Here is a 27,307-nt window from a genome sequence, read left to right on the forward strand (position 1 = left end):
ACCTCTTCCTACAAAGTTCAACAAAAATTTCAAAGTCGCAATCCTCGATGACGAGTTGTATGAGCTTCAGAGTTCCGGACTGGGACTGTCTACCATTTGGTTGGTGGAGAATTAGTTGTGTCCCATGCCAGCGACCGAGGGGTAGTAGGGTCTAAAGTGAACAGGTTGTCCATGTGCCCTCTGAGTTTACAACTCCAGCACACTTGCGAGCGAAAGCTTTTGATTGGTTCCTGGACCTTCGCCGAAGCGCGCGTGCCGTATTATTCAGTGGAGTCCCCCAAGAAGAACGCAGAAAGGGCAAGGAAAAGAATGCTGGCCTCGCCCAGTATGTGGAGGGGTTTATTTTGTAGGCAGCGTGCTGCTTATCAGAGCATGCAGTTCCTTTTGGGTGACTAATAACATTGTCTTGGGATAAAAGCACATTGAGCTGTTTACAGGCGAGGACGGAATATATAAAAGGACTGCTCTGCTGTGTGGCAGTACAGAGAGCAGCGTGGCCGAGGTAAAACACACAGCTCTTCTCAACTGCACTCGGGACTGATAACTAACCTCAGCTCACAGCTCTGTGCATTCAACCTTGAACTGTAGAGGGGTACTCTTTAATATCCTAAAGTAAAGGACGAGAAAAACTGCCCACCTTGAAGATCTTGTTTTAATTTCGAACATGGCGTTTAACGTATTACTTTCCCTGCTAACACTGGTGTCGGGACTACCCTTTGCAACAGGTATGTCAAAATCCCTCCAGAACTTTCTATTGTTTTTCACGATATAATCTACTAAAAGTAGTTATCTGTTAATTTAACCAATGGCCAAAAATAATAAATAAAATGACCGCCGTGGGAATTATCCCATCAACTGGGTTAAGCATCTTTAAATTAAACACAGATTGAACCATGTATAGATTTCTCTTCATGGCGATTAAAGTGTGGGTTATTTTTATTTTATAGTGTTGTTAACCCCATCGTCTATATTGCGACTTTCAGATTCAATTTCAAATGTTAAATATTTTAATTAAAAATAAAACGCGTAAATCAATTTTAATCCAGAATACAGGAATTCGGAAAAAGCGCATTGTCCATGACCCAGCTCAGAATTTATTGCTGTGTCCCCGTGCAAAGATTTTCTTAATTTCAGGAGGACGCGGACGAGGAATCTTACACACCTGATGACGAAGGCTGTTGAAAATACCTGATTTTGAAAAGAGCTGAGGTGGCTGGAGATTTTGAATAGGGTTGGAACTGAAGATATATAAAAGCCAGCAATGGCGTGTGTTGCCACAGACCCGTGCTGGAGCTCAGCAGGTGTGCTGAGACGCAATTGGGACTGAAAAAAACTCTGGGCAACATGCTTTCAGGGCGAAGTGCAATGCTCGGCACACCGCGGTTAGATGGGAATTTTCTCAAATGTAACGGTGGTTTTGAGTGAGTTCCGTCACTCGCACACTTGAAATGGGTTGAGTCCAGAGACCACACTGTCGCTGGTGATGACTAGTGACGGGGATTGTACCCTCACTGGAGACTATCAATATCCAAAGGCGGCACTATCTCGGGAGATGACCAGTGTCCGGGGATCGCACGGTCCCGGTGACGACCAATGTCCAGACACCCCAGTGTTCGGGATCAACACTGTCCCGACCGAGTCATCTTCTCGTTTTAAAAAAAATAAAACCAGCGCACAAAGATAACTCGTGGCAAACATTTGTAGCCAAGACTCGTTGATGTACTTTAGCAGATTTTGATCAATAATGTACCCGAGAAACTCAGAATGGGTTCTAAAATTGTGTATGTGTGTCTTGCAGGGTCCCCGCTATCGGAAGGTGTAGTGACTTTTTCTCCCATCTCCACCATCGGCCGGACTTCACCTATCCCCCGACGGCTTTTCCGTTCCAAGCGCTGTTCTTGCTCATCTCTCTTGGACAAAGAATGCATCTACTTCTGTCATTTGGACGTCATTTGGATTAACACTCCTGAGTACGTACACTCCCGAGCGCCCAAGATGGGGGAAAAACCAGAGCACCCGGCGGAAACACACGCGGACGGGGTGGGGGGGGGGGGAGGGGGTGGAGGAGAAAGTAAACTCCTTACGAATAACGGTGGGAACTAAACACCGATCGAAGATCGCTGGCTCTATAAAGATACAGCGCTGATCGCTGGCGCTTCCGTGCCACCACCCGCTGACTGTTCTATCATTCTTAGTATACACCATCATTCTTAGTCGGGAGAGTACGCTGTTCGTTGAATGTCCAGATTCAACCTGTTTCCCCAAATCTGCCCCAGCTTTGAATATATTCAATCACCGCTCACTCCCCAGCACCAATATCACACGTCTTTGGGGTATTAGAATTCCAAACAGCCTCATACCTGGATGGCAGGTACCTTACCTGAGAATGTGTCCCGGCTTTACATTCTTCCCCAGAAGAATCAGCTTTTAGCTGAGATCAGCCAGTCATGATTTTGACGGTGTGCTGGTGCCCAAGACGCTCTCACTGTGAACTTCCCAGTGTCATTCTGCAGCGTATTACTCGGCAAGGCACGTTATGGGGCCTGAATGTAAATGTTTCTTTTGTGTGAAGAGACCCACCTTCATCGACAGACTGTGGTCATTCTAAATGCTCATCTAAAATAGAAATCACTGAGTGCTTTGCTGAAAAAATATTCTTGTTATTTATTATTATCTAAAGTACCCTGAGGTACAGTGAAAATCTCTTATTTCCATTAGCGTTGTTGGAAGGTCTGCAGTTTAGGGTACAGTTTGGAGTAAGTACTTCTATGCTAGAAATAAATTCTGTATATGTTTTAGATGCATGCCATCTTCTCCTGGCCATGAGTTAAGCTCATCTGTTCAACAACATGAAGCTTAAAAGTGGCTGTGAACCTCCTTAATAGGTTCATAGAGATGGCTGCATTTACTGAAACCAAGTGGACTTTAGAAAAGAGAACACAGAACAGTTGGCATAGTACATGCCACTTGGGCTGCAATGTTGTGCTGACCATTTAACATATTCCAAGATTAATTTAACACTTCCTTCCCAAATAGCCCTCCACTTTTCTTTTACCCATGTGCCTATCTAAGAGTCTTTTAAGTATCCCACCATCTCTGTGTGTTCCAAGCACCCACTTTTCGTGTGTAAAGAACCTGCCTCTGACATCTCCCCTATACTTTCCTCCTTCCTTAAACTCATGTCTTTTCTTTCTTTTACCCTTCAGGCAGATTGTTCCCTATGGACTCGACAGTTCTCGGGTCAAGCGGTCTGCAAAACACAACTTGGCAGAAATGGTAAGGTCAAGGACAAGATGTGAGTGCAGCAGTCAAGAGGATGGTGTATGTCAGCAGTTCTGCGAAGATGGCCCGCAGGTAGCCAGGTAAGGGTACGCTCTACAGCGCTTAACTTTCACATAACCATGCATGATTATTCATCATTGATAAATAGTAAGTAGTGCGTTTATTATTTGGGTTTGAAGATTTGAGCATTTTGAACAGGGTGGAGAGGTTTTTAAGAATGTTTTGTGGAACTGCCCAAAAGGCATGAAAATCCACCATGTTAAACTTCTCTCTCTGGCTGTTATATAATGTCAATCATATAATTGCATCGATGTTTGGTGGAAGTAATCATTCCACAATTTAGCACACCTATAATAAACCACAATGGAAACATATTCACTTAAATATATTATCTTAAATCCTTTTTTCAATACATCATGCTCAACTTTTAATTATGTATCAGAACTTACTCTACTGTGAGCTGTGGATGCAGACAATCTGAATTTAAATTGGAAAACACTGGAAGTTATCCAGAAAACACTGGATAAGTTTCACATGTGAAACTTATCTGCAGGTGTAAAAGGGGTTAATATTTCAGGTCAATGACCATTCGTGATTTCTTCTGAACTATCAAAAAATACCAAGATGGAGTGAACCATTGGTCAGGGCAGAGCATGTGAGCAATCATAACCTGTTTATTGTTCAGCAATAAAGTCAATTTGTTCAACAGCTATCTTTTAAAGGGAAAAAAAGCCACCAGAGGTTCTCCCATTGAAAGAGTAAAATGCATTAAGTGAAAGATAGTTAAATATAAATCATGCCCATAAGATCATTCCCTAGACTCCACCTAATCAGAAATCTGTACTGGGAACAAACTGCTGTTGTAAGAATAGATGGAGAAGTGAGCCAGTTTATGAAAATCAAGAGAAGCATTACACAAAGGTGTGTTTTCTCCCCTGATTTGTTTAATGTGTACAGTGAAACTATATTACAAAAAATAAGAGACATCTTGGGAATCAAAGTTGGCAGTGAAAACATCAATACTTTCAGATATGCTGATGGCTGTCATAAGTCAGGTGTTGAATCAGGACCCAACTGCAGGACAGACACTGGAGTCCCGGAAACAGGAACCCAAGGACGGAATGGGATGCAGTCTAGGCAGGGGAAGCAGGACCAGGATAAGGGACTGGGAACAAAGAGCCTGGGGTGGACTCCGAGCCCAAGACTGGACAAGGACCCAGAACCTGGATCTTGCCTCAGGCTTGGACCCCCAAACCCAGGCAAGGACGTGACAAGGCTTGGCTAGGGACTTGGGGTCTTGAGGCTGGAGGCTGCAGGCCTGTGTCGAGGCTTTACATCAACTGTACATCAATATGGAGCCAGGACTTATCCTCCAACAAGCCAGGACTCATCTTTTACAGGACACTGACATGAGACAGGACAGTACACAAACATAGAGCTGTGACTTATCCTCCAACAAACCAGGACTCATCTATAACTCCACACCAAGGTGGGGCAGGACCATCCATCAGGTATTGGCAGAACAGCCTGACCTACCTGACAGAGGCAGACAAGACCAGATTCCCCCACATGGCAACAGCAGAACAGCCTGACTTACCCCACAGAGGCAAGGACAAGACAAGACAGATCCTCCCACAGGGCAACAGAACAGCCAGACTTACCACACAGAGGCAAGGACAAGACAAGACAGATCTCCCCACAGGGTAACAGCAGAACAGCCTGACTTACCCCACAGAGGCAAGGACAAGACAAGATAGATCCTCCCACAGGGCAACAGAACAGCCAGACTTACCACACAGAGGCAAGGACAAGACAAGACAGATCTCCCCACAGGGTAACAGCAGAACAGCCTGACTTATCCCACAGGGGCACGAGGACAGGAAGAGACAAACACCAAGGAACAACATCGGGGTAGCTCCGAGTAGCCGTTACAGCTAGCAGCCTTGGCTGGCTACAGAAGCAACCAGATCCCTCCCTAGCTCAGAGTGGCTGATGGCCACCCAGCTGGCCCAGGAAACAGCTGAATCCATACCACAATGGCCACTCTGACTACTACCAGCAAGGCTCCCAGAAGCCATGGTTCTCCAACACAGCCTCAAGGATGGCATGTCCATTCTAGCCTTCCACTAACCATCTGTGCCATGAGTATCTTGGCAAGACAACCCCCAACCACATGCAATACCAGGGTCACTTATATTCCCAGTTCCAATATGAGCCTCAGGTGTTTCTAGTTAATTCCAACCGCAGCAAGGGACCGCCAGAAAACCCGGAGTCCGGAGTCTGCAGACCGGACCACGGACTTCGGACTGAACCACCACAATGGCACTGTGTTAATTGCAAGTACGGAGGAAGAACTACAAAGCTTAATTGATATAGTTGTTGAAGAATGCGTAAAAATGGGTCTATCAATTGCAAAAAGACATCTTGAATCAGAGCTCTAAAATGTACATCTTCCAGCAATGAATATTTTTGCATCATTGTTGTGAATTACTGTCCCCAGCACTCATTTTGTCCAAGCAAATACGTGATTTTTTTTAGACACTGGAGAGGCAAGATACATTTAGAATTAAGATCAGGCAATCTGAGTGAAAGCTTATTTCAAATTATTCAAAGTGTTCGGAAAACAAAGTACACCACCAGTGACTGTTTTTTACACCACAACACAGGCTCTTTGGCTGCAAAGTTGTGCCAAACATGTCCCTACCTTAGAAATTACTAGGGCATTTGCACAGGAAGTTACTTCTTACCAATCCATATCAAACATAGTTCTTACATTAATTTCACTTTCTGCCTCTTAAATTCTACCTTTAACTTTCCAACCCTCAATTTGTGACCCTCACTTCCCATCTTGAATTTATAACCTTTACTTACAGCCCCTAACTTTCTGCTCTTCATTTGCTTCCCTCAGTTTCCAGCCCTCCATCCATAACTCCTACTTTCTGTAGGACAGACTAGAATTAGGTGCTGAGAACAGTAAATCTAAATGGAAAAGCTACTCTCAAGAGGAACTATCAAAGGAAGACTGCTGATGGCTCTATGGATATTAGAATAATCTCTGTGTTCTATAATTCTTTAAAGGGCTGTGATCTTATTTGTTACATGTGATGCTAGATCAACTGTATGAAAATTTCATGGTGAAGTTAAATTACAACTGAATATAATTTGAAGGTTTTGAATTAAGTTGTCCATACAAGAGACAAAATCAGAAAGAATGATCCAAAACAAACAGGACTGTGCACACCTGACTTCTGTGCAAATATATGACAGTAAATTAATAATGAAATGATTTTACAACAGAATCACCTTAAACTAAAAAGGGCAAAATGAAAATGTCATGAAAAATAATAACCAGATTAATTTCTTGCCTACTTTGAGATCTGAAATCTTCAAAATAGTTTTAAAATCCAAATTGTTTATTTGAAAGTTTTAATAGTTTAGGTTTTAAATTGGGAGTGTATGATTAGATCATTTAGAGTTATACAGCCCTTTGGTTTAATTTATCCCATGCCAACCAAGGTGCCCACCTGAGCTTGTCCCATTTGCCCACATTTGTCCCATAACACTGTTTTTCCTATCCATTTATGTTTTTAAATGTCATGATTGTACCTGCCTCAATCTCTTTCTCTGATAATTTGTTCCATATACAGTATGTACCACCATCTGCATGAAGAGGTTGCCCTTCAGGCCTCTTTCACCTCTCTCCCGAACCTACATCCTCTCATTTTTTGTTTCTCTTTCTCATGAAAAAGACTGTACATTCACTCGGTTCTTGCCTGATTTTACCCTATCTTTGTCAAACTTACTCATATATTTCCATGTGAGAGAACTTTTTTCAGAAGTGAAATTAATATGAATACATAAATATGAAATAGTTAACAAATAAACATCTTGTGCAACTGTCCCAATAAATCTGTTAGCATGAATTATATTCATGTTATTAATGCTTTGATTTTTAAGGTTGAAGCCTGGCAGCAGCAAGCATTTACCTACATCGACAAAATGGATAAACAGAATGAGGAAAGCAAGAAAAGAAGACAAGAATATACCATTTTCTATGGGTGGCTCTGTGACACACTGCAGGGACTGCAAACGTTGACAGGCTGTTAGTTAACAGAGGGAAAGAAAACAGCACGTGTTGGCTGCTACCACAGAACAGATTACTATTCTGTTCTGGCAAGGGACGAGGGATTTACACTTCATTGAGGAGCTTGTCAAAACTGGTGGAGTCTGAGCTGTAGCCTGGCCTTATAACAAAAAGTACTGAACAGCAGATTGGGAACTATAGCATGGCATTTTCAAAATGAAGCAAGCTTGATTTAAAGTAAGCTATGATGGACAGTTCAGAAATTGACATTCCTAAACTGCAGCCTAGGTTTATACCTACCAAAGGAGACTGGCCAATTCTAGGAAGTTCATGAAGAGATGCTCTTTTGTAAAAAGTTAAAAACCAATATCAACGAAGAATCAATCTATGATGATCTCAAAATGTATTCCATTTAAGAACATGATTTCTTCTGCAACAGATGGAGTACCGTATGTGACAGGTCACCATACTGGTTTAGTGACATTTATAAAAAAGAAATTCCAAGTCTGTTTACAATCAGTTGTGTAATTCATCGTAAACATCTCATAGTGAAAAATTCAGCTAGCGACTTTTTTCAAGCATGACTCTTGTAATATACGCTGTCCACAAAATTAAAGCTCATCTACTAAATAGCAGAATATTCCACCAGTTATGCCAAGATAATGATGAAGTGTTTGAATGCTTGCTTCTTCACACTGAAGTGCATTGGCTGTCAAAAGGCTGCTGCTTATAATGTTTCTTTGATCTTTTTAACACTGTGATTGAATTTTTGGTCAAATTCAACAAGAGCTTGGGAAACAAGATTGAACTTCTACGTGGTTATGTGGCATACCTAGCTGATTTGAATGACAAGATGAACATTCTAAATATGAAACTCCAGGATGAGAATTTCAATTTAATGCAGGCAAAAAGTGCAGTGTCCACTTTTATCAGAAAATTAGAAATACATAAGCAAAACATTGGGAGAAGAATGTTCTCACAGTTCCCTGCATGGAAAGTATGACACTCTCTTTCACAGATGGTGATTTGCAAGAGTACTGCTTACACCTGCAGTTACTGAAGAAGGATTTCCAGAACGATTTCAAGGAATTGAATAATCTGGAAATTCTGTACTGCAAAATTAACCCATTTCTATGCAAGGTGGAGAGCTTGCAAGAAGAAATGATCAAAACTCAATGATGAAGAAGCAAAAATGCTTTTTAAAAATGTCAGCTCTTGTGGCAACACTGTCATACGAAGTTTCTTAGTATTTAGAGAGGAGCCAAACTGCTCTTCAGTGCATTTCCATCCTCCTAATTTGTTGAAAGAAGCTTCAGTGCAGTGAACCACATACTCACAAAAAACAGAAACTGCTTGGACATTGTTACGCGCAGGGACTTTACGGCTTTTGCTGTCACAACTTGAACCAGATATTTTGAATAATTGAAGTCAGCATCCAACAACCACTCAAAATAATTTCCTGCTCGGAATCAATAAAGTGCTTATTATTAATATTATTATTATTATTATTTCAACTCTTGCTAAAAACCATCAAGCTCAAGGATCACATTGAAGCTGCTGTACAGTGCACAGGTACTTTGTAAGCTAGGTATAAAGACAAATAAAAATAAAAGCAGAATCATTTTTCTCATGTTAGCATATGGCAGACATGCTTTTACACTACGGGGGCGCCAGAAAATATGTTGCATCTAAGAGGGGTGTTGACAAGTATGAAAGTGCTTCAGGGGGGCATTGGGCTGAGAAAAGACTGGGAAACATTGCATTACAGTAATGCAAAGTATGCACTTTGTACTAGAATTTCAAATTAAATCCTTTCACTGTTAGTTTGCTACTGTACACATTCAGCCTGTCTCCACCATATTACCCAACATTTCTATCTTACTTTTCATGCTCAGGAAATTGGTCCAAAGTAGGAGCATTAGAACAAACAGCAAATGGAAAAGAAAAAAATTTAAGGATAAAATCATGAAGTCTACAGCACAGAAACAGGCCTCTCAGTCCACCAAATCCATGCTAAATGTTAGTCAGTGGGGCAGCTGATCACAGGGACAGAGACCTGGTTTCAGCTGTTGTCATGATGACTTTGCATGATCGCTCTGTGACCATGTGTGTTTTTTCCATGTACTCTGGTTTCCTCCAACATTCCAAAAAGGTGAAAGTTTGGGAGGTCAATAGGTGACTGTAAATTTTTCCTAATGTACAAATACATAGTAGAATCTATGTGGAATGGAGTATTGGGAATGTGCGGAGAATATAACATCATTGTAAAATCAATATAAAGGGTGATGATAGCCAGTGCAGATTTGGTGCTGAATCTCTCTGTGACTGGATGAACACTGGATCATTCGTGAGGCTGGGGGGTGGGGGGGGGGGGGTGATAGGTAGTTGCACACAAAGTGCAGGATGCAAGAGATTGTCAGGAAGGGGATAGGGGTTAAAAAGCCAGTTCAGAGTACCTCTCTGGCCATCTTCCTCAAGAAAAGGTAAAGCACTTTGAATACTGTTGGAGGGATGGCCCAGCAGAGAAAAGTCACTGTAGTCACGCCTCTTGCACTGAGTTTGGCTCTATGACTCAGTGGTGAAGGGGGAAGTAGATGAGAGTTGTGGTGATAGGGGATTAGCTAGTTAAGGGAACAGAAAGGACATTCTGTGGATGAGAATGAGATTCCTATATGGTATTTTGCCTCACGGTTGCCAGGGTCCAGTTCATCTTGGGTTGAATCCTCAGCATTCTTAAATGGAAGGGTGAACAGCCAGAGGTCTTGATCCATGTAGATACTAATGACATGGGTAGGTCGAGTGAAGAGGTTCTGCAAAGTGAGTTCAGGGAGTTAGATGCTAACTTAAAGGACAGGGTCTCCAGGGTTATGATCTCAGGATTGCTAACTGTTCCACATGCTAATGAGGTCAGAAATAGGAAGATAATACAGTTGGTGTAAGAGTAAGGGTGTCAGATTTTTGGATTATTGGGCTTTCTTCCAGGGAAGTTGGGAACTGTGCAGAAGGGATACAGGAGGACTAATAAAATATCCTACTAGGATGGTTTGCTAGTGCTGCATGGGGTGGAGGGGGTTAAACTAGAATTTCAGGGGTATGGGAACCAGGGTGCCAGAGAAGATAGAGGAGGGGTTGTGGAGGCCGATGTTGTAAAGTCCTCAGACTAAGTCAGGAATCAAAAGCATGTTGCGACTAGTATCCTGAACTGCGTATATTTCAATGCATGATGTATTGTAGGAATAGCAGATGAGCTCAGAATATAGATCAATACATAAAATTATGATATTGTAGCATTAGTGAAACTTCATTTCAGGAGGGGCAGAACTAGCAGCTCAATATTATGGAGTTCTGCTGTTTTAGACAAGATAGAGTGGGAGGGATTAAAGGGGAATGGGTGGCGTTACTTGTCAGGGAAAATTTCCCAGCAGTGCTCAGTCAGAACAGACTGGAGAACTTACCTAGTGAGGTTTAATGGGTGGCACTGAGGAATAACAAAGGTATGAGCATGTTAAAGGGGCTATATTATAGACCACCAACAACCAAGAGATTTAGAGGGAACAAATTTATTAAGAGATTACAGACTGCTGCAAGAAATATTAGGCTGTTATAGTGGGTGATTTTAACTTTCCACATATTAACTGGGACTCCATTACTGTAAAAGGACTAGACGGGATCGAGCTTGACAAATATGTTCAGAAAAATTTCCTTTATCACCATGTAGAAGTCCTAATGAGAGAGTGTGCAATACTTGATCTCCTATGAGGGAATGAGACAGTGCAGGTAACAGAAGTTCATGGAGGGAAACTCTTTGCAACTAGTGGTCATAATGCAATTAGTTTTAAAGTAAATATGGAAAAAGATAGATCTGGTTCGCAGGTTGAGATTCTAAATTGGAGAAAGACTAATTTTGATGGTATCAGAAAGGATCTGGCAAGTATGGACTGGGACAGACAGTTTTCTGGCAAAGGTGTAATTTTTAAGTGCGTGGCCTTCAGAAGTGAAATTTTGAGAATACGAAATTTGTATATGCCTGTCAGAATAAAAAGTAAAGATAACAGGTTTAGGGTACTTAGTTAAGAAAAAAATAGAGGTTTATAGCAGGTATAAGCAGGAAGGAACAATTGAGGTACGTTGGGAGTATAAGAGATACCAGAGAACACTTAAGTGAGAAATCAGGAGGGCTAAAATAAGGCATAAGGTTGCTTTAGCAGACAAGGTGAAGATTCTTAAGGGATTCTACAAATATGTTGAGGGCAAAAATATTGCAAGTGACAAAATTAGTTCTCTGGAAGATCAGAATGGTAATCGATGCATGGAGTCAAAAGAGGTGGGAAAGATCTTAAAGGGATTATTTGCATCTGTATTTACTTGTGAGATGGACACTGTCCACAGACATGAGACAAAACAGCAGCTGGGGTTTTGGACACTATGCAGGAGGAGGTATTTGCTGTCTTGAGGCAAATTAGAGGGGATAAATCCCCAGGGCCTAACAAGGTGTTCCTTGGACCATCTGGAATGCAAGTGCAGAAATTGCAGAGGCCCTAGCAGAGAGATTTAAATCATCTTCAGTGACAGGTGAGATACCAGAGGAATGGAGGATAGCTAATGTTGTTCTGCTGTTTAAGAAAGGCTCTAAGTATAAACCAAGAAATTATAGGTTGTGAGCCTGTGATCAGTGGTGGAAAAGTTATTGGAAGGTGTTCTAAGGGAGCAGAAGAGTAAGCATCTGCATAGACATGGATTGATTCAGAATAGTCAGGTTGGCTTTGTGCATAGTAGGTCATGTCTAAGCAATCTTATAGAGTTTTTTGAGCAAGTTATCAAAAAAGCTGATGAAGGCAAGCCAGTGGATGTTGTCTACGTGGATTTTAGTAAGGTCCCACATGGGAGGTTAGTCAAGAAGGTTCAGTCACTTGGCATTCAAAATGAAGTAGTAAATTGGATTAGACATTGGGTTTGTGGGAGAAGCCAAAGAGTAGTAGTAGATGGTTGCCTCTCTGACTGGAGGCCTGTGACTATTGGAGTTCTGCGGGGATCGATACTGAGTCTACTGTTGTTTGTCATCTATATCAATGATCTGGATGATAGTCTAGTTAATTGGATCAACAGATTTGCAGATGACACCAAGATTGGGGGTGTAGTGGATAGTGGGGATGACTATCAAAGCTTTCAGAGGGATCTGCATCATCTGGAAAAAATGGGCTGAAAAATGGCAGATGGAATTTAATCCAGACATGTGTAAGGTGTTACACTTTAGTCAGGCCAATCAAGCTGAGTCTTACACAGTGAATGGTAGGGCACTGATGAGTACAGTTGAACAAAGGGATCTGAAAATGCAGATTCACAGTTTGTTGAAAGTGCTGTTGAAAGATTTGGAAAAAGAAGCCAGCGGGAGAGCACCTAAGGATTTCCAGCAGGAAGACATTTTGAATCCTTGGGGGAAGAGAGAGGCCAGACTGCGCAGGTGCATGATGTCAGCCAGTTGAGTGCCAACAGTTTAAAAAGAAGGCAGCATTGGGAGCGGGCAGCGGAGTGAGAGGGCTTTGGCTCAGTGGGCTTTGGTGGTAACAGGAAGAGCTGAGGTAGTTGTTGATTGCAAAAGGAGGTAGTATGCGTGTAAGGCCAATTTTCTGTGGTCGGTGTCAGATGTGGGAGGTCCTGGAGTCTCCCAGCATCCTGGACGGCCACATCTGCACCCAGTGCATCGAGATGCATCTCCTAAGGGACTATGTTAGGGAACTGGAGCTGCAGCTCGACGACCTTTGTCTGGTCAGGGAGAGTGAGGAGGTGATAAAGAGGAGTTACTGACAGGTGGTCACTCCGGGGCCATGGGGGACTGAGAAATGGGTCACAGTCAGGAGAGGGAAGGGGAAAAGTCAGGTATTAGAGAGTACCCCTTGACAATAAGTACTCCTGTTTGAGTACTGTTGGGGGGACAGCCTACCTGGGTGAAGCGACAGTGGCTGTGCCTCTGGGACAGAGTCTGGCCCTGTGGCTCAGAAGGGTAGGGAAAGAAAGAGGAAGACAGTAGTGATAGGGGACTCTATAGTCAGGTTCTGACAGGCGATTCTGTGGATGTAGGAAAGAAACTCAGATGGTAGTTTGCCTCCTAGGTACCAGGGTCCGGGATGTTTCTGATCGTGTTCAAGATATCCTGCGGTGAGAGGGAGAACAGCTAGAGGTCGTGGTACATATTGGTACCAATGACATAGGTAGGAAAATGAAAGAGGTCCTGAAAGAAGACTACAGGGAGTTAGGAAGGAAGTTGAAAAGCAGGACCTCAAAGGTAGTAATCTTGGGATTACTGCCTGTGCCATGCGACAGTGAGAATAGGAATAGGATGAGGTGGAGGATAAATGCGTGGCTGAGGGATTGGAGCAGGGGGCAGGGATTCAGATTTCTGGATCATTAGGACCTCTTTTGGGGCGAGTGTGACCTGTACAAAAAGGACAGGTTGCACTTGAATCCCAATGGGACCAGTATTCTGGTGGGCAGGTTTGATAGACCTATTGGGGAGGGTTTAAACTAGTTTGGCGGGGGTTGGGAATCAGAATGTGAGTGCAGGAATTAAGGTAGAAGGACAAGGGCATGATGCTAAGAGTTCAGAGCTGATGAGGAAGAACAGGCGGGGACAGAACATAATTGTAGCTAGTTAAAGGGGTTGAAATGTGTCTATTTCAATGCTCCGAGTATTAGGAACAAGGAGGATGAACTTAGAGCATGGATTAGTATGTGGAACTACGATGTTGTGGACGTTACTGAAACTTGGTTGGAGGAAGGGCAGGATTGGATGATGCAGGTCCCGTGGTTCAGGTATTCTAAAAGGAATAGGATGGGAGGTAGAAAAGGGGGTGGAGTGGCATTGCTGGTCAGGGATAGTATCACGGCTATAGAAATGGAGGACACTGCAGAAGGAGTGTCCACGGAGTCAGTCTGACTGGAAGTCAGAAATAGGAAGGGATCAATCACTATGCTGGGAGTAGTCTATAGGCCCCCAAATAGCCCTCGGGACACCGAGGAACAGATAAGTAGGCAGATTTTAGAATGGTGCAGGAAATACAGGGTAGTAGTTATGGGTGATTTCAACTTCCCTCATATTGACTGGCACCTCCTGGGTGCAAGGGGGATATATGGGGCTGAATTTGTCAGGTGTGTTCAAGGATTCCTGACACAGTATGTGGACCGGCCGATGAGAGGAGAGGCTATACTGGATCTAGTTCTGGGTAATGAACCTGGTCAGGTGACAGACCTCTTGGTGGTGGGGTGCATTTTGGTGAGAATGACCACAACTCCCTTAGCTTCAGCATAGCTATGGAAAGGGATAAAATCAGACAAAATAGTAAACTGCTTAGTTGGGGAAGGGCTAACTTTAAAGGGATGAGGCAGGAACTAGCGAGAGTAAATTGGAAACAGATGTTCAAAGGGGAACACACAGAATGTGGGAGAAGTTAAGGGACCACTTGAGCTGGGTTCAGGATAGGTTTGTCCCACTGAGGCAAGGAAAAAATTGTAGGAAAGGGGAACCGTGGCTGATGAAACATGTGAGGCAACTCGTCAAGAGGAAAAAGGAAGCATATGTTAGATATAAGAAGCAGGAAGTAGGAGGGGCTTATGAGAAATATAGGGTAGCCAGGAAGGAGTTAAAGAAAGGACTTAGGAGAGCTCGAAGGGGGCATGAGAAGGCCTTGTCATGTAGGATTAAGGAGAACCCCAAAGCATTCTATGCATACGTGAAGAACAGGAGGATGATGAGAACGAATCTGGGACTGCTAAAGGATAAAGAGGGCAACATGTGCCTGGGGGTGGAGGAGGTTGGGGAGGTCCTAAATGAATACTTTGCTTCAGTATTCAGAAGTGAAAAGGATCTTGATCAGGATGAGGTCGAAGTAGAGTGGGCCTTTGTGCTGGACAATGTGGAGATTAGGGAAGAAGAAGTGCTGGATCTTCTTAAAAACATTAAGATTGATAAATCCACAGGGCCGGATATGATACACCCCAGGTTGTTGTGGGAATTGAGAGAAGAGATCGCAGGAGCATTAGCCATGATCTTTGAATCCTCTTTGGCTGCAGGGGAAGTGCCGGAGGACTGGAGAATGGCAAATGTAGTTCCCTTGTTTAAAAAAGGTAATAGGGAGAAACCTGGGAACTATAGACCGGTGAGTCTTACGTCAGTGGTATACAAACTACTGGAAAGGATTCTTAAGTATAGGATCTATGAGCATTTGGAGAAGTACAGTCTACTCATGGATAGTCAACATGGCTTTGTGAAGGGAAGGTCATGCCTCACGAGCCTGATTGAGTTTTTTGAAGAGGTAACAAAAGAAATTGATGAGGGTAGGGCAGTAGATGTGGTCTACATGGATTTTAGCAAAGCATTTGATAAGGTCCCCTTGAGAGACTCATCCAGAAAGTCATGAGGCATGTGATAAGTGGAACCTTGGCTGTTTGGATAAAAAATTGACTTAAAGGAAGAAAGCAGAGGGTAGTTGTGGAAGTAAAGTATTCTGCCTGGAGGTCAGTGACTAGTGGAGTGCCGCAGGGATCTGTCCTGGGACCCCTGCTATTTGTGATTTTTATAAGTGACCTGGATGTAGAGGTGGAAGGATGGATAAGTAAGTTTGCGGATGACACGAAGATTGGAGGAGTTGTGGATGGAGCTGTAGGTGGTCAAAGGTTACAAGAGGATCTAGACAGGCTGCAGAGTTGGGCAGAAAAATAGCAGATGGAGTTCAATCCAGACAAGTGTGAGATGATGCATTTTGGAAGGACAAACCAGAAGACTGAGTACAGGATTAATGGTCAGTTACTTAAGAGTGTGGATGAACAATGGGACCTTGGGGTTCAAATCCATAGATCCTTCAAGGTTGCTGCACAGGCAGATAGGGTAGTTAAGAAGGCCTATGGGATGCTAAGCTTCATTAACAGGGGGATTGAGTTCAAGAGTAGAGAGGTCATGTTGCAACTCTACAAATCTCTAGTGAGACAGCACTTAGAGTATTGTGTTCAGTTCTGGTCACCTCATTATAGGAGGGATGTGGAAGCTATGGAGAGGGTGCAGAGGAGATTTACCAGGATGTTGCCTGGATTGGAGAACAAGTCATATGAAGCAAGTCATAATTGGACTTTTCTCTTTGGAGCGTAGAAGAATGAGAGGGGACTTGATAGATCTTAAGTTTCTTACATTACTTGATTGTTCCGCATTGATTTTAGCCTGGACAATGAAGGGTATAGATAGGGCGAATGTAAGCAAGTTTTTTCCACTGGGGCTGGGTAGACTACAATTAAAATTCATGGGTTAAGGGTGAAAGGTGAAAAGTTTAAGGGGAACATGAGGGGAAACTTCTTCACTCAGAGGGTTGTGAGAGTGTGGAATGAGCTGCCAGCACAAGTGGTAAAAACGAGCTCGATTTCAGCATTTAAGAGATGTTTCGATAGGTACATGGATAACAGGCGTATGCAGGGCTATGGTCTGGGTGCAGGTCAACAGGGACCAAATAGTTTGGCATGGGCTAGATAGGCAGAAGGGCTTGTTTCTGTGCTGTACTTTTAGAACATAGAATATAGAACATAGCAAAGGTCATTCAGCCCACAATGTTGTACCAAATCAGCTAAAGAGCAAATTAAAAAAACACAAACACTAATCCATCCAACCTACACCATGTCCATTTCCCTGTATCTTCCTTACATCTATGTGTCTATCCAAACATCTTTTTTAAGCCACCAATGTATTTGCCTCTAGAGAGTGCATTCTATGGCCCTCTCAGTAAAAACTTACCCCTCACACTCCTTTTGAACCTATCCCCATCACCTTCAATGCATGCCCTCTGGTATTAAATATTTCAACCCTGTCCACTCTAACTATGCCTCTCATAATCTTGAAATGTCTATCAGATAGCCCTTCATCCTCCAGAGAAAACAGCCCAGGTTTATCCAGTCTTTCATAACAGCACATGCCCTCTAGAACAGGCAGCATCCTAGTAAAACTCTTCTGCACCCTCCCCAAAGCCTCAACATCCTTCCTATGGTGAGGCAACACAAACTGTATGCAATACTCTAGATGTGGCCTAACCAAAGTTCTACAAAGTTGTAACATAACCTCCTGACTTTTGAACTCAGTGCCTTGACTAATAAAAGCAAGCATTCCATAAGACTTCTTAGCCACCTTATTGAACTGTGTAGCCACTTTCAAGGAGCTATGAACTTGGATCCCAAGATCTTTCTGCTCAGTAACACTGTTAAGGATCTTGTCTTTAACAGTGTAGTGTCTCCTTGCATTTGCCCTACCAAGGTGCAACACCTCACGTTTATCTGGGTTAAACTCCATCTGCCAATTCTCTGCCTGTATCTATATTATGCTGTATTCTTTGCTAGTCTTCTACACTCTCCACAACTCAACCCATCTTGGTATTATCCACAAACTTACTCACCCACCCATTTACATTTTCGTCCAGGTCATTTATATATGTCACAAACAGCAGAGGTCCAAACCCAGGTCCCCACGGAACTCCATTAATTATAGACTTCTAGCTCGAGTATGTCCCTTCAACCACTACCCTTTGTCTTCTATGTGCAAGCCAGCTCTGAATCCAAACAGCCAATTATCCGCAGATCCTAAGCATCTTAATTTATTAGCCTTCCATGAGGGACTTCATCAAACGCCTTACTAAAATCCATGTAGACAACATCCACTAACCCGCCTTCATCAGTCTCTCTCATCGCATTGTCAAAATACTCAATGAAGTTGTTAAGGCACGACCTGCCATGCACAAAACCATGCTGGATCTCTCTCATTAGGTCATGGGTTTCCAAATGCTCATATATCATTATCCCTAAGAATTTTCCCTGGCAATTTTTCTACAACTGATATGAAACTCATTGATCTATAGTTCCCAAGATTTTTCCTTCTTAAATAGAGTTACAACATTAGTCACTCACCAGTCCTCTGGGACTTTGCCTGTGGCTAGAGAAGATATGAAGATACAGTACTGGTCAATGGCCCAGCAGTCTCGTCTCTTGCCTCCTTCAATAACCTGGGGTAAATCCCATCAAGCCCTTTGGATTTATCCACCTTAATACTCATTAGGAGGCCCAACACTTCCTCTTTTTGAACTCTAAATGTCCTAATATATTTACACACTCCTCATTTTCCATATAATTTTCCTTGGTAAATACTAAAGCAAAACACTCGTTAAGTAACTTTCTCACATTCTCCACATTCAAGCAGTTGTTGGCCCCTTTATCCTTGAGTTATCCCACCCTCTCCCTAGTTATCCTCTTGCTCTTGAGATTCTTTGGGATTCATATTTATCCTACTTGCCAAGAACTTCTAGCTTTCCTAATTCCCTTCTTAAGTTCTTTTCACATAAGCTTCATGTGTTTCATTTATCCTAACTTCCAAAGCTTTACATACTTTCCCTTTTTCTATGTGATTGTATTCATCACCTCTCTGGACATTCAAGGTTTTCTTATCTTCTTATCCCCATCCTTCCTTCTAACAGGAACATACATTTCCTATATTCTGTACAATTGATCTTTAAACACACTCCACTTGTCTACTGTGAACTTGCCTGAGAAAAGGTATTCCCAATTAACACTTCTTAGTTCCTGCTTAATGCCTTCATTATTTGCTGTACTCCAATTTAAAGCTGTCCCGCAAGGACCATACCTATCCTTATCTATAGGTATCCTGACTGTTAAGGAGTTGTGGTCAGTGCTCCCTAACAATTCACCCACCGAAATTTCAGTCAGCTGGCCAGGCTTATTACCCATCACCAGGTCCAGTATGGCCCTTCCTGTCATGGGACAGTCCACATATTGATTTAAGAAACCCTCCTGGATATACCTAATAAATTCTGCTCCATCTAAAGCCCTTGCACTAGGAAGGTCCCAATTTATATTAGGGAAGTTGAAATCCTCCATGACAACAACTCTATTACTTTTACACATTTCCTGTATCTGATTACATATCTGTTCCTCAATGTTCCAGTGGCTATTAGGGGACCTATAGTACAATTAAATCAGTGTGATTGTACCCTTCCTATTCCTGAGTTCTATCCAAATGGACTGGAGTCTGACATCTCCATTATGTCTCCCCTGAGTGCAGCTATGGTATTGTCCCTGATTAGTATTGCAACTTCCCCACTCCTCTTTTACTTCCTCTCTATCTTTTCAAAAACTTCAAAAACCTGGCACATTAATCACCCATTCCTGCCCCTCTCTCACTATGTTTCAATAGTGGCTACAGTGTCATAGTTCCATGTACTGACCAATGCTCTAAGTTCATCCCCCTAATCCATAATACTAGTAGCATTAAAACATACACATGTCAAACTATCTGACCCACCCAACATACCTGTTATTTCAATTTTGCTTTTCAAGACTTTCCCTAACATCTATCTTCCTGTCCAATCCTTCACTTACTGACCTGGTGCTCTGGTTCCCACCCACTGCAAAATTAGTTTAAACTTTCTGAAGTAGCATCAGCAAACCTCCCAGCCAGGATATTGGGTCTTCTCCAGTTCATGTGCAACTTGTTCCTCTTGTACAGGACACCCATTCCTTAGAAAAGGTTCCAATGAATCAAGAACATAAATCTCTTCAAAAATCTCATCTATCATATTCAACCTCCCGAATGATCCTGAGTACATCCAACTCCAGCTCCAACTCCATGACCCCATCAGTCAAGTGCTGAAGCTGGGTGAACTTCCTGCAAATATAGTCATTAGGGAAACTGTCACGTATTCTGAATTCCCACATCTGACGTATATGACTCTGTGACTCTGTCATTAAAGTTAAAGGCTTCAGGAGGTTCCCAGAAAAAGGTGAAAGAATGAGAATGCATAGAGAATCTTAATCTTTTGCTCCGAACTTGCCAGCTGCCACACAGACAACACCCAACACACACACGAACAGACACGTACAATTTCAACTATAGGCTTTTAACAGCTCTAAACCAATGACAGACTGTTCCTCCCTTCTTCGTTCTAAGTGGACTGCTGTAAGTGTGTCAACTTTTTCCTGGAGAGACAGTTGGGGGTGTGCCAAGGTTGTGCTACTGCAGATCTCTGAAGAAGGTACCAGCAGAGTGGAGCAGGTGCCTTGGGGCTAGCACTCCGCTAAGTGCAAAGTTGCAGTCTGCTTCACAAAGGTTTATCCATCAGAAAAAAAAACTGGACAGAGAACATAACAAGAAATTTTTCATCATTATGCTTTCATCCCTTGTGTCCTTGACATCCAGATCTCTGTTTCCAATGTATTCACTGAGATTCCACAATTACCAAGGGTAGATAATTCCTAAGATTCACCACCCACTGAGTGAAGAGTTTTCTGCTTATCTCACCCCAACCCTGGCTCTGTTAACCCCCGTAAAAGTCTTATGAATTTCACTGAGATTATTGCTCTAAACTAAACTTCTAAATGCTACAGATGGCAGGCATAATCTACTCAACCTTTCCTTATATGACAAACCTGTCATCCTTGGCAATCACTTAGCGATTTTTTGTTGCAGTCCCTGGTAGCAACTATATGCTCCCTTAAATAATAGGGCCTAAATTATGCAAAATATTTCTTGGTGTAGTTTCACCAACTTCCTTACTGTAGTAACCAAACTCCACCATAAAGAAGGCCAATATAATTTCTAATTGCCTGCTATACTTACAGTATGTATTAGCCTTTTAGTGACTTGTGTACAAGCATACTTTGGCCCTTTAAGTAAAACACACTGTTCTGTTTTGTGCCCAAAGTGATGCCCTTGTATATTTTATCTGTCATTCTTGCCAAGTTGCTTAGTTTGTTTATGTATCCCTGAAGCCCCTATGCATGATTTAACTCATTTTGACATCATTAGCAGGGTTGGAAATGTGATATTTTCCTTCCCTTGGTCAAATTGTTGATTTAGGTTGTGAAAGCCCAAGCACTGATCCCTGGCTAGCCCATACACCACAGTCCAGGAATAATCTTTTTGCATTCTGCCTGATAACTACCCAACTCTCAATCCATGCCTGTGTAATTCTAGTTTCAAGTCATCTTGAATCTCATCCACTGGCTTTCTCCTAAGTATTCTTTGAGTCCCATCCTCAAAGAATTACTGTTCGTTATTCAGCTATGATGTGGATTCATGCTGATTTTCTCCATCTAATTATTCTTAACAAAATGTTCTGTTCTTATCTACTGTACATTGCAATAAAAGACAGGAGTTTTAGGAGTATTTGAGCAGAGGAATCTTGCAGTGCAAGTCCATAGCTCCCTGAAAATGGTAACACAACTGAATAAGGTGGTGAAAAAGATCCTTGCCTTCTCTAATAAAGGCATTGGATTTTTAAAGATGGGAAGCTATGCTACAGGTGTGTAAAACTTTCAATAGACCTCATATGAAGTATTGAGTGCAGTTCTGGTTGCCACATTACAGGAAGGATATGTTGGTTTTGGAAAATGTAAAGAAAGAGGTTTACCAGGATGTTGCCTGTATTAGAGCGTATTTAACTATAACAAGAGCTTGTTTAGATTTGGCAAGTTTCCTTTGGAGGATCAGAGGCTGAGGGTTAATCTGATAGGAGTATGTAAAATTATGAGAGGCATGGTAAGTAATTTTCTCAGCATGGAAATGTCAAATACTAGAGGGCATAGATTTACTGTGAGTTGGGGGAGAGCTTAAGGGAGATATGCCAGGAAAGTTTTTGTTTTGCACAGAAAGAGGTAGATGCCTGGAATGGGATGGCAGAGGAAGGAATGGAAGCAGGCATGTTAGCAATACTTAGGAGGCATTATACAGGTACTTTAACAGGCAGGGAATAGAGGAATAGAGATCACGTGCACTTTAAATTTGCATTATGGTAAGCTCAGGCATCATCTTTAATTTAACAGAGTCATTAAAATCATGTTAACCCATTCCAGGAGATGATTGCAATTTGCACAAAGCTTCCTAAGTGCATTTTCAGCAGTCTGATCATTTATTTCTGCCGATCTTGATTTATCTTTCATTCCATAAATTCTCAATGGTCATTAACAGATTTCCATGAGATATGAGAACACTGATTATTAAAAACCTAAACGCCCATACACACTCCACAGACCAATAACATTGCCATATTGGAAATGGTTCTCCCTTTCCAAGCATCCATTTCATACTTCCTTTTCAACATATTCACAGCTACAAAAACTTGCCAGTGTTTTCTCTTCAGAAATTGAAATTCTGCTTAGAGCTCTGAAATGAGAAGGAGAGACAAGTGGGGAGGTGTTGGGTGGGTGAGAGTGACAATGAGAGACGGACGAGAGGGGGGGGAGAGGAGGAGGAGGAGGAGGAGGAGGAGGAGGAGGAGGAGAGAGAGAGAGAGAGAGAGAGAGAGAGAGAATGTGTGTGTGTGTGTGTGTGTGTGTGTGTGTGTGTGTGTGTGTGTGTGTGTATGGGTTTACCCTAAAATTAAATAGTACTCACTTTTTATTCTGTGGGCTCAGAGATATTGACACCAAATTAATAAAGGCACTGATACACCATCAATAACTCTCTGAGACATGAGGCAAGTTATCGGCTTTTATTGACTGGAAGAAAGAACAAGCAGCAATTGACCACCATGTTACATCCTGGAGACTGAGGGCAGGGCTCAGGCCCCAATCACCTTTATACCGGGGTCTGTGGGAGGAGCCACAGTCAGTGGGAGGAGCCACAGGAGCAGTCAGCTGGGTGTCCAGACAGGTATATGTAGTTCACCATAGGCACATTGCTGTATTAAATGTTTGTCAATGTAAATCTTTACCAAAGGAACAGAATCTTATATCTTACTGTTTCACATTCACTTAATTCCTCTTATCTCTCAACTCAGCTTTCAGTTTGAATTCTCTAGTTGACAAAGCATGTGTGTATGCATCTGTATTCAGATATATATCTAGGTGAGTGTACTGTATGCTTAAATGTGTGTGTGATCATATATGCCATGTGCATATGTACTGTATGCTTGTGTATATATGTTTTGATATTATACAAGTATATGTGTCTGTGAGTATTCATGCCTTATTCTCATTGCTACCATCAGGAAGAAGGTACAGAAGCCTGAAGGCACACACTCAGTGATTTAGGAAGAGCATTTTCCCCTCTGCCATTCAATTTCTGAATGGTCATTGAACCCATGAACACAACCTCACTCCTTTTTTATTTCTATTTTTGCACTATATATACATGTGTTTTCTATTATGTATTGCATTGTACTGCTGCCACAAAGACAACAAATTTCACAACAGATGCCGATGATATTAAATCTGATTCTGATTCTGTTGAGTCCTGAAGAAGGGTCTCAGCCTAAAATGCTGTCTGTTTATTCATTTCCATAAATGCTGCCTGACCTGCTGAGTTTCTCCAGCATTTTCTGTGTGTTGCTTTGTATTATCACCTTCTGCAGAATTTCTCGTGTTTAGTACACATACACTTCTGTATGCATTCCTTTGTTTTGTGTATGTGTGTATTCATGTGATTTGTATATATGTATATAGTTTGTGTGTTTGTTAACATGCATTTTTGAGAGGTTTTTTAATTTTGGCTTTATTTTTAAGCATGTGTGTATAGTACATACTTTTATGTCTGTCTTCAGCCTGAAACATTAACTCTGTTTCTGTCTCCACAGATGAGCTTGACCTCCTGAGTGAATCCAGCAGCTGCTGTTTTTACTTCAGATTTCCAGCATCTACAATTGTCTTGATCTTCAGTTGTTGAATGTTGCATGTGAGCTGAGATCCTATTGGTGAAGAGAGAAAGGCTTAACTCAATTTGAGTCTTTGTGGATTCAAAATACTCACTGCTTGTTCCATTTTAAAACTTCCTATTGTAACTATTTTATGTTACCTCTTTCTCATCTCCCAGTTTTCTTTTTGTTTTATTATATCTTTCCTTCACCCAGTAGAGAGAATAGAGTGAGATGAGTAAAGTGGAGTCAGTTTAAAGACTGTTATTTTGGTATAAGAAGTATCAAGCTGAAATTAGTAGATGTTACAAAACTTGGAAATGAGGGAAATGGGTTTGAGAAGGACCTAGAATGTGTGGTTAACACAGGCATGGGCATTGAAATTTATTGCAAGCACTGTTAATGTGCACAGGTGCTCTTTGGGAACAGGAATCAGTAAAATCTATATGGTTCTGTGTTCTGACAAAGGAACAGCAAACTGAAATAATAACTCTGTCTCACTTCCACAGATGCTGTCTGAACTTCTGTTATTCTTAGCACTTTTGTTTTCTTTCAACTTTCCAGCATTCTTCAGTCTTTTGACTTCTAGAGAGAGTTTTCACAGTTGCTGCTCTTCCAAGAATGCTCACAGTGAAGAAACTCAGCAAGAATTCCACTCTGTTTATTTTCACCTTCATTTACAAATGTTTCTACTTCCTGTATGTTAATCTCCCAGAGGATGGAATAAAATGCAAAATCTCCAAGTCAGCCAAAGATCTGAAAATAGATTGGAGGACTGGTTGTGAAGATAACATTGTGATTCTGGGACAGGATATAACCAGATTGAATGACTGAATGATACAAATAGAGTTCAATGTGTAAAGGTGGGAGGCTATGCACTTAGGTAAGAAGAATCAGAAGGTAGATTATTATCTAAATGGAGAGAAAGTGTAAATGAATGATACCTAAAGACACCGAGGTGTTCCAGTGCTTGAAGTGCAAAGAGGTTTACAGGCAGGTTCAATAAGTAGTTAAGAATGCAAAAGGAGATTTCAGAATCAAGTTTATTTTCACTGATGCATGTCATTAAATTTGTTGCTTTGTGACAGTGATATACTGCAAGACAAAAAACTTTATTATAAGTTATAACTAAATAATGCAGTATTGTGAGGAGTCCGATAGTGTTCAGTTATCTGGTGTGGTTGCTACGTAGTCTCCTCCCTGAAGGTAGCGGGACAAATAATTCAGTTATCTGATGGTGAAGGGGAAGAAGCTGTTCTTAGAACAATGAGTGTGGGTCTTCATGCTCTTGTGGTAGTAATGAGAAAAGGTTATTTAGACAACATCCACAGCCCTACATTCATCAATCTCTGACACCATTTAAACACATAATTTATTACTCAATTAAATAATAGTTTGTCTTTTTTATACATTTTTAACTATTCCCATGAAACCAGCCAATTAGGGTAGCCGCTAAATTGGGCCACAATGTACTGGTCCCAATATGTCCCAATACATCAGAATCTACTGTACACAGTATATCGAGCCCAAATGCAAGTAATCTGACCTAACCAGTGTGTGACAGCTTCTAAACAACTATAAACTTCTTGTCTTACCTTCATCTAAAAACCAGTCCCTTGCTCTACTTCTTCATGTGCTTGACCCATCTCCTCTTGAGCACATAAAAATGTTCTCTCTGCTTCTACTCCATCAAATCCTTTCAGAGACTTATTAAGCCACCACTGATGGACACAGACCCAGACCAGAAATAAGATGCATAATTTTCATCTTGGATGCTTGGGTCCAGAACAGAGTACCTGAAGGCGCAGTGGAACTTTCAAGAAGTATAGCAGGTGTGACTAAGATGACTTGTGCAAAATTTTTGTTTGCATGTGGCATACAGTGCTACTCCTTGATTCCAGACCCTCCCCATTATTATCTTTACTGCCAAATGAAACAATGAATGCCCTTTTTACAACCTAAGAGCAGTAAGATATTTTCACAGGAATTGTCTCATGCTGGATTGGTGTCAGCTAGGTGAGCAGCAAAATAGAGAGCCTACAGAGAGAAGGTGGAAGAGCTCAAGGCCTCGTGCCAGGCAAATAACCTTTTCCTTAATGTTAATAAAAGAAAGGAGTTGGTTATTGATGGTTGCACAGCTCAAATCGCTCTTTACACTGGCAACACAAATTATAAGCAGTTTCAAACTTCTGGGAGTGCACATCACACACAACCTCTCATGGTTCTAGAACACATTCTATATAGTCAAGAAAATTCACCAATGCCTCTACTTCCTGAGGATGCTAAAGAAAGTTGGACTTTGCACATTCATACTTACATAATTCTACAGATGTGCAGTAGAAAGCATCCCAACAAGCTGCATCACTGCTTGGTATGGAAACAGCACAGGAAGACTTTACAATGGGTAGTCAAAACTGCTCAACGTGTCACCACACCAGCCTACCCACCATCAAGGACATATACGGAAAAGGGCCAGCAACATCATGAAGGATCCCACCCACTCTGCTCATGGACTGTTTGCCCACTCTCATCAGGGAGGAGGCTACGTAGCATCCACATCAAGATCACCAGACTCAAAAACAATTACTTTCCCCAGAAATAAGGCTGATCAACACCTTCACCCACTTACTCCACCACTAATTTATTGTTTCCTGTCACTCATTTATGTACAGTCTTTATGGACATACACTCAATCTACAGTATGTATAGAAGCTATCTTCTCTATTGATATTTATTGTGTTTTTATTATTATTATTGTATTCTTTATCCTTTGTGTTGCTGCTTGTGATGCATCGGATCTGGAGTAACAATTATTTCATTCTACTTTACACTTGTGTACAGAAAATGACGTTAAACAATCTTGAATCTTGAGTTAGACAGTTGCAAGATATGTGACAGTTTATTTTCAAGATATTTTCAAATCCTTGCAGATCTTTTGTACACATCAATATTTGGGTAGTAAACAGTTATACTAATAATGTTATTTAGAAATTATGTTATAAATCAATTGTCTTTTTAAAAGATGAATATTAATAATTTTGGAACAGGTTTTCCAAAGTGCTTCATTTATTTCATTTTGTCTCTGTTATACTTTTATTGATAAGGAAACAAAGGAAGAGCAATAGAACAACCTATTTCTTTAAAAAAATTCATCATTATTGTTACTATTCCATTATTCATTAATAATCCCTGCTGAAAATTACCACGACACAAGAGATTTGTTTAAGAACATCATCACTAGATTAGGTACATGCTCTGAAAATGTTTTATAACC

The 27,307-nt window shown here is 41.6% G+C and overlaps 1 protein-coding gene across 2 annotated transcripts; it reads left to right on the top strand.

Annotated features, from left to right (window-relative positions):
• Window positions 1–27,082, top strand: edn1 (endothelin 1). Of its 2 annotated transcripts, XR_009507115.1 has the most exons (5): window positions 1–725; window positions 1,799–1,970; window positions 3,207–3,362; window positions 7,240–8,938; window positions 23,977–27,082. XR_009507115.1 is itself a non-coding variant. In XM_059945599.1 (4 exons), exons 1-4 carry the CDS (start codon window positions 665–667, stop codon window positions 7,376–7,378), a joined length of 528 nt encoding a protein of 175 aa, XP_059801582.1. In that variant the 5' UTR covers window positions 1–664; the 3' UTR covers window positions 7,379–8,984. The 2 variants fall into 2 exon arrangements, 1 of the variants encoding a protein (XP_059801582.1); XM_059945599.1 differs by lacking the exon at window positions 23,977–27,082 and having other exon boundaries at window positions 7,240–8,984.
• Window positions 27,083–27,307: the final 225 nt, after the last annotated feature.

The sequence above is a fragment of the Hypanus sabinus genome, chromosome 20 (assembly GCF_030144855.1).
Source record: "Hypanus sabinus isolate sHypSab1 chromosome 20, sHypSab1.hap1, whole genome shotgun sequence".
Classification (NCBI taxonomy): domain Eukaryota; kingdom Metazoa; phylum Chordata; class Chondrichthyes; order Myliobatiformes; family Dasyatidae; genus Hypanus; species Hypanus sabinus.